This window comes from Ischnura elegans, chromosome 2 (assembly GCF_921293095.1).
Source record: "Ischnura elegans chromosome 2, ioIscEleg1.1, whole genome shotgun sequence".
NCBI lineage: Eukaryota > Metazoa > Arthropoda > Insecta > Odonata > Coenagrionidae > Ischnura > Ischnura elegans.
In genome coordinates this window covers 64,496,429-64,508,950 of record NC_060247.1, presented here as the reverse complement: position 1 = coordinate 64,508,950, position 12,522 = coordinate 64,496,429, and the positions used below count along the sequence as shown (strand labels likewise).

The 12,522-nt window shown below is 37.2% G+C and overlaps 1 protein-coding gene across 1 annotated transcript in view; it reads right to left on the bottom strand.

The window, feature by feature from the left end:
- The window catches only part of LOC124153864, a 34,419-nt gene extending 27,888 nt beyond the window's left edge, over positions 1-6,531 (bottom strand). The window contains exon 1 of the mRNA XM_046527245.1: positions 6,095-6,531. Within this exon, the coding sequence (XP_046383201.1) occupies positions 6,095-6,158 (64 nt within the window). The 5' untranslated portion in view covers positions 6,159-6,531. The remainder of the gene's footprint in view (positions 1-6,094) is intronic.
- Between the last annotated feature and the right edge of the window lie 5,991 nt (positions 6,532-12,522).

Here is a 12,522-nt window from a genome sequence, read left to right as displayed (position 1 = left end):
GCTTCCCTTGAGCTTGTGATGCCGATGACGACGACTTAAAGTTGAAAAATAGATTTTGGCAGCTCAAGTCTTCTTTGTGGATCTCGGTTCGCACGCGCGGCAATTTCTGACCTAAAAGTCAGAAGCTATTCGCCTCGCCAAATCTATCCATTTAGATTCCCGTGAGGCAACCTCTAGGGAAATATTCTGGCAAGCCTGTTGAGGAATGGGGTGGGAGGAAGTCACGGTCTTTCACGTCACGGGCTCAAACAACAGGTTTTGAGTCTAGTCTACGTGGGATAGGTAATGGGAATGACCATCTCACGCTAGATTATCTCCAAAACCATTAGAGTTCCCAGAGGGACATTATATGGTTCCAATTTCCTCTTCATTGTGTCCTCCGATTTCGAAATTGGATAGCTAAAGATGGGAACGACAAATTTTAAGCTCCTACCGCTTCCAAGTTAATTCATTCATTGGCGTTAATTTATTTATGCAAAGTTATAGAAGATATCTGTTTTTTGTGAGATGTTTCTCTGAAGTGGGTAATGAATATTAAACTCTATGAGAAGTTTATACTGATTCAAACCCGTTAACTTACGTTTATGATATTTATTTATTTTGTCTATAAATAGAGAAATTTGTTACTAACACTTGAATATGTAGTCACGGCACAAAATATTTTTCATTAATATTTTTTTAAAATTTTGCTTTTCTTGTCTGCATTTTCTATTAAAGGAGAGGAAGAATTATTGTCCACAATACGTGATTAAGCGTCGAGAAATTCTGGGTTAATGATGGCACTGAATATAACCAATAATTAATGGCTGTGATTTTTTAAAGCTGCGATTGCTGATATTAGTCATGAGTAATAAATACGATTGTTTTAATTTGGCAATATATATTATTTAAAAAGTAAAACTATCGTTGAAGAAATCAATTCCAAGTTTTGAGCCCATCTTCCAGTTTACTCCCGCGTTGCTGTTTGTCAAGTCACAAAAGTTTTGTGAGCTCTACAGCTCGCTTCTTCAGGTCAATGATAATTTGAAAATTGTGCGTGATTAATGTTTCGATTTTCTTTATATTACAAAAAACAGTAACCTACCTTCAGCCAGATTACGAGAACATCAGTACTCACGAAACCAGTGGCGCAGCGATTGGGGGATAAAACCCCCCACAGCTCAGAGAAATTTTTAAGTTAAATCCATTTTACTTAATTGGATTGATATTACTAATAGAAGAGTGTAAGGATTAATAATACATCCCTCAGAAAGCAGTGAAAATCACCATTTTGAACCATTTATCATAAAATTCCGCAATTTGTTAATCTAGGACCTGCCGCTTATCCTGGTGGGTATTATCCTAAACCCCCCACCCTTAATTCCTGGCTGCGACCCTGTACGAAACTACAGTCACCTGATAAACAGGAACGTGGGAATAACCCAGAAGATGGATTCAGCACTTGAGTCCCGTGAAAGCCTCCATTCGTAATTTCGATTTCGTTAATTAGGACATAAACACATATATTTTGAACACGCCCACCAATATATTTAAAAAGTTAATTTCATGTAATTCTGCCACTAATATTATAGGTAAACATGTACACAAAACTACTACAGAAATAACAAGAATCAGAAATGTATCTGCTTAAAATCCAAAACAAATATTCAGAATCTGGCACTGGGATGAGAAAACGTTTGCTGAAGGTGAGAAAACACCCATAAGTCATTTTTGGATTCCTATTGTACGAGATCTTATCGTCCTAAAACTCATTGTCCACGCAGTCATATCTTTTCAATCATTCTTAGAGTTATGGAGGGGAAAGAATGATGTCGCTACTCCTCGAAAAAATTAATAAAATAACCATAGGCCTCCTTATCTCGTCACCTCTTCCGTTTCTTCGTGCTTATGATGCATACACTTTTGGCACCTTGGATACAATCAACGGAGGTACAGTGGCGCCGCCACTTATTCATATTCCCGTATGGGCAATGGGAATGCATTGACTTAGCAATCCACCCCTCTCATTCTCACATGCTCTTCTCTCACCCTTTCTCCTCCATTCCACCCTTTCTGCTGACCACGTCCTCGCACACATGTAAATACTCGGACGGTGTGACCGGTATTCAAACGATCGGGAGCCAATGGTAGGCTCACGACCTCATCCTCTTAGTCTGGGGTATCATGAAACGTCCCTGTCAGCATCCTCGTATCGCCTGTGACGAAATTACAAATTACGAGCAGGACGTTTCTCACGATTTGACTGTGAATTTTGACAATGGGTGGCAAAGCGAAGCCAGTTTTCCATTTCATTGAAAACCACGGGCATTTTTTTGTATCTTTCTTTTTAGACAATTTTGATAAAGAGCAGGATAATTGGTGATGTAGATTCTTCAATGCTCATACCAGAAAAATTTCAGTTCGAAACAAGATTCTACATGTAGTCTAACGTAATTGATATTTGGACACATATTTGAATCGATAATACTCATACGCAGCTGAATTTAAATGAGATTTAAAAATCTGACAGTTTTTCTAACATAAATGATGAATTTATCCAGAGTTTTCCAATCTGCCGTTTACCTCAAAATTCTATCATGTATGGATGGACCAAATACTATTATATAAACCAATACTTATCAGATCTTTGAAATATTATGATGAAATAAACAAGAAGACGATTGGCTGGATATATCATAATACAAACAGGCTAGCAAGCATTGGATTATACGTATTTAATTATTATGATATCTAACGCGAAAGGTGTCAGCAATAGTAATTGATAATTTTTAAAAATGCATGGATTGTCTTAATCTTCGTGTAAATGTCTTTTTATATTATTAATATTTGTTTTAACATATATTTCAGGTACAATATTGAACTTTTTAAATTTATGACTAGATTTTAGCTGAAAAAGAGCATCATTAAACTCCATCTGCTGCCATTCAAGTGTATAATCATTACAATCGGCGCACGTTTCGCCATTTACAAGCCACCCCCGACCCTTAAGCAGAGTAATGCATACGGAGGAAGTACGTTTGCGGCTCAACACCTCAACAATGGCTTCAAGCGACAAGGCCTCAAACCGATCGGGCAACAGGAATATCAATAGAATTTGTTCCCTTTGACACTCAGATATTCCTTCAAAACTGAACGAGCAGACAAGATCGTAAAAGTTTTTTTTTGTTTTGAAGAAATGGTTCGTGATTCGCATCAACAAAAATTCTTTTATGATAGACATTCAATTGAGGTACTGCCAGTAGTTGAACATTTTTTAAATTGAAGGAAATTGGAAAAGATAAAAGTCATTCGAGTTTATTAATGTCGTCAAAATTACTTAAGGCAGGTATTAACTGATAGGTATGAATTAACTTGGCTATTAACATGCAAGTGTTAGCAGCAGTATTGTGTCGTTTAATTAAAAAAAGAGAGTAATATCTGAATTCCATATCCGTGCTTGATTGCTCATAACGAACTGGCATGTCATATTTTTTCAGTAAAATATTCTTTAATTATAGTTAATACTTAAATATCAATAAAAATTCAGTCATTCGATATATTTCAGTTTTAAGACTTATTCATTTTCTATAAATCTTGACCTCAATTGATTCCTTACATGCATGTATACTTTAGGTATAACCTTTATTTCTCTATTTAATAACCGCAATTTACTTTGCATAAGAAATATTTTAGGATAAATACATAAAAATTTTATTCCACAGGAGCATCATTTGATATAAAAATATAACAGGATGTTATGCATATTTTATTAATTTTTGAGACATTGAATGCCTAGCTGACCGCAATAATTTTATCATACTCAGGACATATTTATTTCTCTAGTTAACTTTTACATTGATTACCTATGGTACGGTGCTGATCGGATAGTTTTTACCACCAAAAACTTTGTACAATGGAGCTATAAATTTTGTGGAAGACGTTTGAATTTATTCTATTTAACAAGAATATTTTCTATAAGTGTTGATTTCTGGCTGAACTATGTGAAACATTTCGATCATGGAAAATAAAAGAGTGAAAAAGTGAAACTATGACTTTACATAATTTATACTGATTTTTTGTGAAAATAAGCGAAAAAAATTTATATAAGAGAACGCAAAGAAATGATTAAAATTTCACCAAAAAGAATAAAATATCCATAACAGTACCATATTCATGCTATTGTGCGATCGCGTCTTAGCATGCGCTTTGTTTCAAAAGTACGTTTCTTCTAGAAAGTTTTCTCGTGAGGAAAACACATCTCGAACTCGGCGACAGTAGTTTTCCGGAATCGTAGGACGATCGTGAACGACTGAAGCAAGAAGGTCTAGGATGAAAATTACACCAATCGCCACTTAACCTTGCGACTCTTTCTAGGTTGTTGTCCGTAAGAGAAAAGCCCGCAATTGCATCACATTTACTTTTTTTGTGGCTCCGAAGCGTAGAGGTACGACGACCTGAGATAAATATCGACGCCAAAGCAATTGCCCGAGACCAAATCGTCTTCAGTTCGAGGGAACCAGAATATTTTGAACCAGATAGAACCAGACTCATACCGGTCGATGGGAATGCGTCTTACAAAAAATAACAAGTGCTCATAAATGAAAGCCGTCGGAGTAGAGCGCTTTGCTCGTTTGCTTGGTAGTTGAGATAGTACCTCTAATTGCTTTTAGCTTGCGTGTAATCAGTAACGAGTGATTTTGGTGACCACGTTGTTTGACTTAAGGTCGGTAATTGCTTTCTCTTGTTTCCTCTCCTATTTGGAGATAACTACATTTTTGAGTTTTATTCCATTTTTTGGGTGTGCGATTCTTTAAGTGTTAAAATAAATATGTTTGGATAGTTGGTTACTCATTTTTTTCCTTATAACATGCGAAATATGACGATAATTGTGTATTCTTATTGCTCGTAAAAAAGATCCCATGAAGATGCTTCCTTCGGCCATTGTTATGAGCGTATTGCTAAATCACTCTTTTCCAAAGATTAGCAAAGCAGTGAGAGTGAAGTCATCCCACTTCTGTAGATGAGCATGAGCCCTTGGAAATATATTCACTATTCGCTGCTTTCGACCTCATACCCAATGCCCTTAGAACCTAAATAGCTAATATTCTATTTTGCTTTTGGTCTTTAAACTTCTATTATTATTTAAAAATTGGGTAAATTAACTTGCGTATGTTTTTTATAGCAACAAACGTATGAAGCAGCAATATGTACCGGTAAACTAAATATTTCATTTTAAAAGTCATGAAATCGATATTTTTAAGCAATTACCACATTAATGTCATGCATGACCGGAACTTTTTGCGCAATCTAACGGATTTTGACAACGATTTCAATAAAAATGACAAAAAACACAGCAACACAATGACAAAACATCTTAGGAGTAAGATTACGGAAAAATATAAATTTACCTCGATGGGAAACTGAGGAATAAATAATTTACCCAAACGTCACTACACCCGTAGAGATGTGATTGATTTCCGCTGAAGAAGAGTAACGAAAACAAAAATATCTCTTATACCACAAAACATTGCTTGTTACTGTCAGAATCAATAAATCAATTATAGCATTAGTGAAAAAGTAAAGTACTATATTTGTAGCTTGAATGATTCCAAGCTATATAAAAAATACAGTAGCTGTTTTGTAAATTCTTATGTCGATTCTGGTTGTACCCATTTTTTTCTTTTATGCATAGTTTAAGAAATTTAAAACACTGAAAAAATAAATAGCGGCAAAAATATTTCCTTATATTCACCTGTTTTTAAATTATTTAAATTGCCAACGAAACTGTAAGTGACATCGATTAGAAAACGCAATTCAATGCACAAAAACATGATATAATTAATCAATTTTAAAATATTTTAAAATCACAAGCAATTTCAAATTTTAAAAAATCCACAACATTCATGTCGAAATATAGTCAAAGTGCAATAGAGAGGGCTATAAATTTAAACGCGGAAGAAGATTTTGACCATGGCCGCGAAATTTTGCGTGCCACCTGCTCTGCTGCGGAAAGGTCAAACGTTCCAAGTCTCGCCTCTCGAACCGGCACCGGCAATTTTCGCCTCTATAGCAATCAATTATGGAAATTAAAAAAAAAAACAGTCGAAATATTCACCTGGAGCAGCCAGAAGTCCCACGGTCCCGAAGCACAGGATTAGGAGGGCTGTGTGAGCACGCATGATGGACGTGTGTTGGTCGTTCTGTCGCGGGTACGGCTTTGACGAATTCTCGCCTCTTTGTGTTACGTTATTCCCGTCGCTCCTCTCACTCCTTAAAGCTCCGTCAACTCAGAACCTCCCTCTCTTAAAAGCGAAAAATCTCTCTCCAACTCCCACTTCCCCTACCCTCTCTCCGTCAACTTCCCCTTCGACGGACGGACTGTTCTTCACTTCCCGACACTTGAGAGGAACTCTTGCGGGGAGCTAGGAGGAAATGTATCGAATGAGAGGGAAGAAGAGGACTCTCCTTCGCAAAAGTCTTATGCGTGTTAAGGTATGCTCTGTCGGATGCGTCGAGGCTCACGGCTGAGTCTGATGGTTATGGGTTGGTGGGCAACCCGTTACCATGGCTTTATAAGGGGGGGAGTGCCCGATGTGGCTTCGTGGTCGGGGTGGGAGGTTATGGAGAGGGGGTGGGGATGAGGAGAAGGGGAAGGTGTGGGTTGGGCACGGACGCAGGAAAAGAGGCGATCTGTTTTTTTTTTATATGTCGGGCGTGGGGTATAGTGGAGCTCTCGATAAGTGAAAAAAAGGCCAGACTGAGCATGAAAGAGGTAGGGGATACTGGTTTTGCATAAGAGTAAAGAGGCACCTGCAAGGAATAGCCAACCTGTAGGAATATTAAATAAACAAATACGGCAAGAATAGATTTGTGTTGAATCGAAAAACCTCGTAAATTTCACATGGATAATTAAAGTCTCGACCAGGTTCGTCGTTGTGTGATATCGTTAGGACGATGTCGATGGTGTCCTGACGACAAGATTTTTTTGAGTCAATATGAAGCAGTATCACAAAGTCACGACTCAAGCTATCCACAAAAAGATTTCATGTAGACGGGAATTAAACAGAAAAATGAAAACTTTTTGTATGAAAAAAGGATTTAATTATGACACTGGAGGAGTTGAATTTCTTTTGTCTCAAATTTGCGGAATATTGATGTATTCGTGGGAGAGCTGAAGAGCATGGTATTATTATTATTAAAACTATTAAAGTATATTTATTTCAATTTGACCGATTAAAAAAAACAGTCGGATGTCAATTGATTCATATAGAGTATATTTATTCAATCCTTATTTTTCACCATAATTAATTTTTAAATAAAAACAAGACAGGCATCTTATGCAGTTAAGGATCTTAGTAGCCGGTGGCTTTATCAAAAGTTCATTTTTGATCATTCTTTATTCACAATGAGTTTGAAGAGACACGGCAGTCGGAAGATCTTTAGATTACAGGCTAGAATTATCCCGTTAGGGAAAGAATATAATAATGCCCTATGGACAGCTTTCAATAGAAAAGCAATTTTTTATGACGAAAATGACAGAAAATTACCTACTGTGAGATAAAGGCAAACATTTGTCCAATTTCGAATCAAAGAAAAAAAGCAAGATATAAACTACTTATAAATGTATATTGAATAATTTTTTGCAGTAAGAACTAACGATTCCTTCGAGTAATTTCTGGTTCAGTGACCTCTTAAGGCATAGCATAGATTATAAAATATTTGCTAACACTTGTTTGAAGCTTGTTCAGCTCCTGGATTTGCTGCTGACGAGTTGGTGAAAACGGAACTCACGATACCGGAGATCTTGAGAATGGACTGGGAAAGAACAGTCGGAAAAAAGTTGGAAGACAGATAAGTGAATAGAGAGCTGGAAGACTGAGTACTTATCTAAGATGGGAGTCTAATTACAGGGCTGAGAAAAGTCGTGCGTGTTATGGGTTAAACCCCGCTGCAGGATGGGAATGGATAGGTTAATTGCTCTGGCGAGGAAAAACGGTGGTCTTCCAGTTCATATGACCGTGGGAGGGGGTATAAGCGAGTCCAAGGTCAAAGCCAAAGGAGAGTGGTCAGGGAGAGGGATGCGGGCCGGGTGAAGACCCAGTGGGTTGTGGGTATTTATCAATCAACACTGACCCATGGCCTTAGCTAAATACTCAAAATTATCACAGACATTGAAAAATTTAGCGATTTTAAGCGTTAAGCAGCTTTTTTAAGGATTAGATAATGATTTTTTTGTGAAGGGAACTAAATTTAACCTTGTAGTTTATTTTTTAGTCCAAAGGGAATTTTTTTTCACATTTTTTCAGTTGAGAAAATGTTATTCATTAATGACAACTGCCTTTCCGAAAATTCCCTCTCATATAACCCACCTTGTTTTACCTAAAATGAATTCATTTATCAAAACGCACTCACGGTATCGATGAGCACATATTTTGATTATTGCGCGAGTCGTAAATATCTGGTTATTATGAATTTAAGATATTTATGCATTTAGTTGCCAATGTATAATTCATAACAACTGGGAAAATGCTGTGTGTGTTTTCTCGGCAAGTGGTGCTGCGAGAAAATGATTAAAGTGGAAAAGACTGACCGAGTAGGCAACAGAGGAGTCTTCAGAAACGTGAAATTTATTGAAAGAATAGAAAGAAAGTAAATACCTTGAGGAGAAGACAAAAAAACTTAGTCGGCCTAATAGTGTGGCATGCTGCTATGATGTTGACTTTCGTCGACGTACAAGCAAAAGCGCAGAGAAAGACCTCGGAATTTCAATACCAGGTAAAGAAACTATGTAGTGTGGCGCATACTATGATACACATGTAGTTAATACTCAATATTTGCGGAAGTCTTAACTTTAGAAATAGAAACCCATTGCAAAGGCGTTTTCCTATATGTATCTTATTTATATTATTTGAGATACTGGTACATATGATGGGAAAGGTTTACTCTATATGCCAAAATAATTTTCAGGTGATAACGGTTGAGATGCAGTAATGGGTTCTTTTAAAGGAAGAACCACCGGGTATTTAGGGCTTAGTTAACATGCTGAAGGTTTTTGTTGAGAGCTACGTCAACCTAATATTCGAAAAGCTGATCATTATTGATGAAAAACTTACTGGGTATAAAATATCGCTAGCTGGCTGGTAGCTGCCTCCACTGTTTTTTATCCAGTTGATGACACTGTATAGGATTCAACAGAGGGCAAGGTCACTGAGTCAAAGGACTGTGGTCAGGGATGCTGTCTGCTGGCGAGAGGAACAGATCAGCGCGTGGTCAAACGCGCTCCAAAACGGTTTGGCACCCGCAATATTCTCGGGCGTGCGGGAAAGGTGTTATGCCTTCATTCGCGGAATAATATAAGTCAACATAAGAGAATTGTCCGGTCTACGCCGTGGGTTGAATCTTTCATGAGAAATGCTTCCTGAAGTTACAAACCGAAATGGAATGATAACGGCGTTAAAAATATTCAAGACGATACCGAATTGGTAGGTCTTTGTGGAGAAGACACGGTATCAAGTGCCTTCTTAGAAATCGCACGGAATCGGGTCGTGATGGCTTGAAGATCACCCAAGGCTAATCCAAACGAGAGATGACTGCACGAGATCCTGACTGTGGTGCAAGTGGCACGCTAAAGTCTGCATGGCTCGAACCGCATAAGCTGCATTGAACAGAGATGCCTAAAATATAAACTCTAAGGCTGTTTTATCCCTCCTACTAAAATATACTTTGAGGTCCACGGAATTTTCCAAGCTCAAGGGACGTTGCGTGATCAAAAATGAAAAAATTTCGAGAAATAGTTGCAAAAAAGCGTAATTTTACGTTTTTAATGACAGTTATAAATTACAATTTTCAATTTTAATTTTTTCCGTTTATTCAACACAAATATTTGTGCTGAAAAGCCTTCGACCGTCATAATTTTCAAAGATGAACCTTTAACGCCCATAAAATAGTTTTTCTAGGTAGTGACGGATTAAAATTCTCCCATGCCGATATAAAGACTGAAATTCTAAGTCCCTCTTGTCTGATATTTTGTTTGCTGTTTGCTTTTTGGGAGTTTAAGTCGTCATAAGAAACTGTGGGGCCAAGGGCCGTGAGACATTATTAAATTTGCGTACATTAATTTAATTCGTTTTAAGAAAAGTAAAAGGGGTTTTTGCAACGAAAACCTTTCGGATTGAAGAATTTTTACCTCTATGCCAATGGTAATAAAATTATTGAAGTATTTTAGTTAATTACGTATAAATTTATTGATAATGATACCTATATCTGCCAAAAATTGAGACATCATCTGTGTAAAACTTAGAGAAATACCATGATTAGCACCGTGGGAAAAATATTTGTGAGAACCTAGATCGGTATCAAGGAATTTTTATTCTCTATTATGTTACTCACTCTGAGAATCAATAGTCGTCATCGTGAGCATTTTCTAATTCCACATTAGTACGCCTTTCCTCTTTCCTGATATTTAAAAATTGGATCATGGAAGGTATTCTCTACGGTATTTGACGTGCAGCCAACTTAGTTGCTTATATCATGTCGTAATTATTGATTAGGGGTGAAACCAAATCTTCCGACGGGAAGATTTTTTTCGGAAGGTTACCGACCGAACCGGCTCAAATCCGCTCCAAAATCTGCCCCTTAGATCAGCCATCGATGATCTCAAAGGCCAAGAAGAGCGATGATGAAGGCAGAGCACAAAATGAGATAACAAGTGCATCGTTTTCATGAATAATGCTCCCTGTCCTTCACCTTCGCGGTCCTTTTGATCCATTTCGGTGGTCCTCCATTGTTTTTATGGGTTTTCCCTCTAGCCAGATGATTCACTGATAGCGCAGCCTCGACTTTTAGACGCCTAATGCTTATGGGCGGGTAATAGCCCGGATGTAGGCCGCTTTGGTGATGAAATATGAACGCGCCCCGTCTAGCAAAGGCAAAGTTATGAAAGGTTGACAATGGAAAATAGTTCCGTATCCATGATTTTCGTAGCAAGACGATTTTTATTGCAGTTGTGGGCAGTATTTTTTGGTGTTTAAACATGAAAAAAATCATTTTCTGGTAAAATCGTCATTATGACAAAAATAGACCTTCGGTGATTATTTGTTGACTACGTCAGATTTTTACTGAGAAATTTTCGTAGCTTTCACGGTCGCGAGATGGATTTTCCATCAAGAATAATTTGGAAATTTTGTTTCCAAAGACCTGTTTTCTAGCTAGTACTACGTTTCTTGGTTTATTGTGAGCAGCTGTTGTGGCTATACATTGCCGTTATAAGCCTCCTCTTCTAATTTGCTAAAAAGTGCATAAATACATGATGAATGTCAACCACGACAATATTTGTACACTGGTCAACATAAAATGCAAATTTTTCCGTTTCAACTTAAAGGAAAATCGACGGTTTTAGCATTCCAGCTCCTCAACGTGATCGGAAATTCAAAAGTTAGCACTAGTACTGAATCTACAATTTAAAATAGTTGTCTACCGTTACGCCAGCTACGTTGACTTATTCAGGCTCAACCTGTGTCTGTAAAATACTCTCTTGGATATCTCCATTTAATATTCACCGGAAAACAACGACTAGTAAATAAATTCACTATGAGGTTTTCGTCACTAAAATGTGCTTATCGCTGTATCGCCCCTCTTTTTGCCATCCATGATGGACCTCAAAAACATAATAATATGTATAATGCGAAATAGAACATTAGACAAGAATAAAGACTATGGTTAACGTGTTTAAATGCAACGCTTATAATCCTTCTAAGTTCTCTTTATAGTACAGTTGTTTTTTCACGGTTATTTTCAATTATAAATAATATTATTCATCTTCTTTAATTTCATTTGTGTTTAGGGCTAATGTAAATTCATCCATTTCAAATACACACTCTTGTCGCAATAGAAGTATACATTTATAAACGATAACTAGATAATATGTAGTTCACCCCGGCTTAAGGCTTTTCTCAACGCATTTCATTGTCCACTATCTTCCATCTGACACGTGCATAGCTGTCAAAAGACAAAAAAATAGATTTCTCATATGGCGCACCAAATTTCACACGGTGAGGTGTTGATGGGGCAATATTGACCGTCAGAATCTAGAATTTCGTCCCTTTCCACAAGCGTGACCGACTGCTCTGCACAAGGTATCCGTCGTGGGCTGTTTTTATCTTATCGCTTATTGTTTTCTCACCTTTCCCTCGCCGCCGTAGTGTTTTAGGGTAGCGCCATTAGAACCCGCGAGTAGAGGTTGACTATGCAAGGTTTACTTGATGGGAGGCAAGCTTTACTCCTTTAAGTGCACGAAACGCATTTAGAGTTTCTTTTTTCAACTGACTCAGCTTCATGCGCGGTAAATACGAGACGTACCCCTAAATACAAATAGTAAAATATCTTATTTAGTCTAACATATATGGTAAAAATGAGAAAAAAATGGCTCCTTGTGCATTTGCCAGCACATTTATTGGCTTTTCCCTTCAGTTTATTGACCTCGAGGTAAAGTTATGATAATATTTTATCTTATGTGTTGTTTGGCATGTAAGCACATCATTTTCA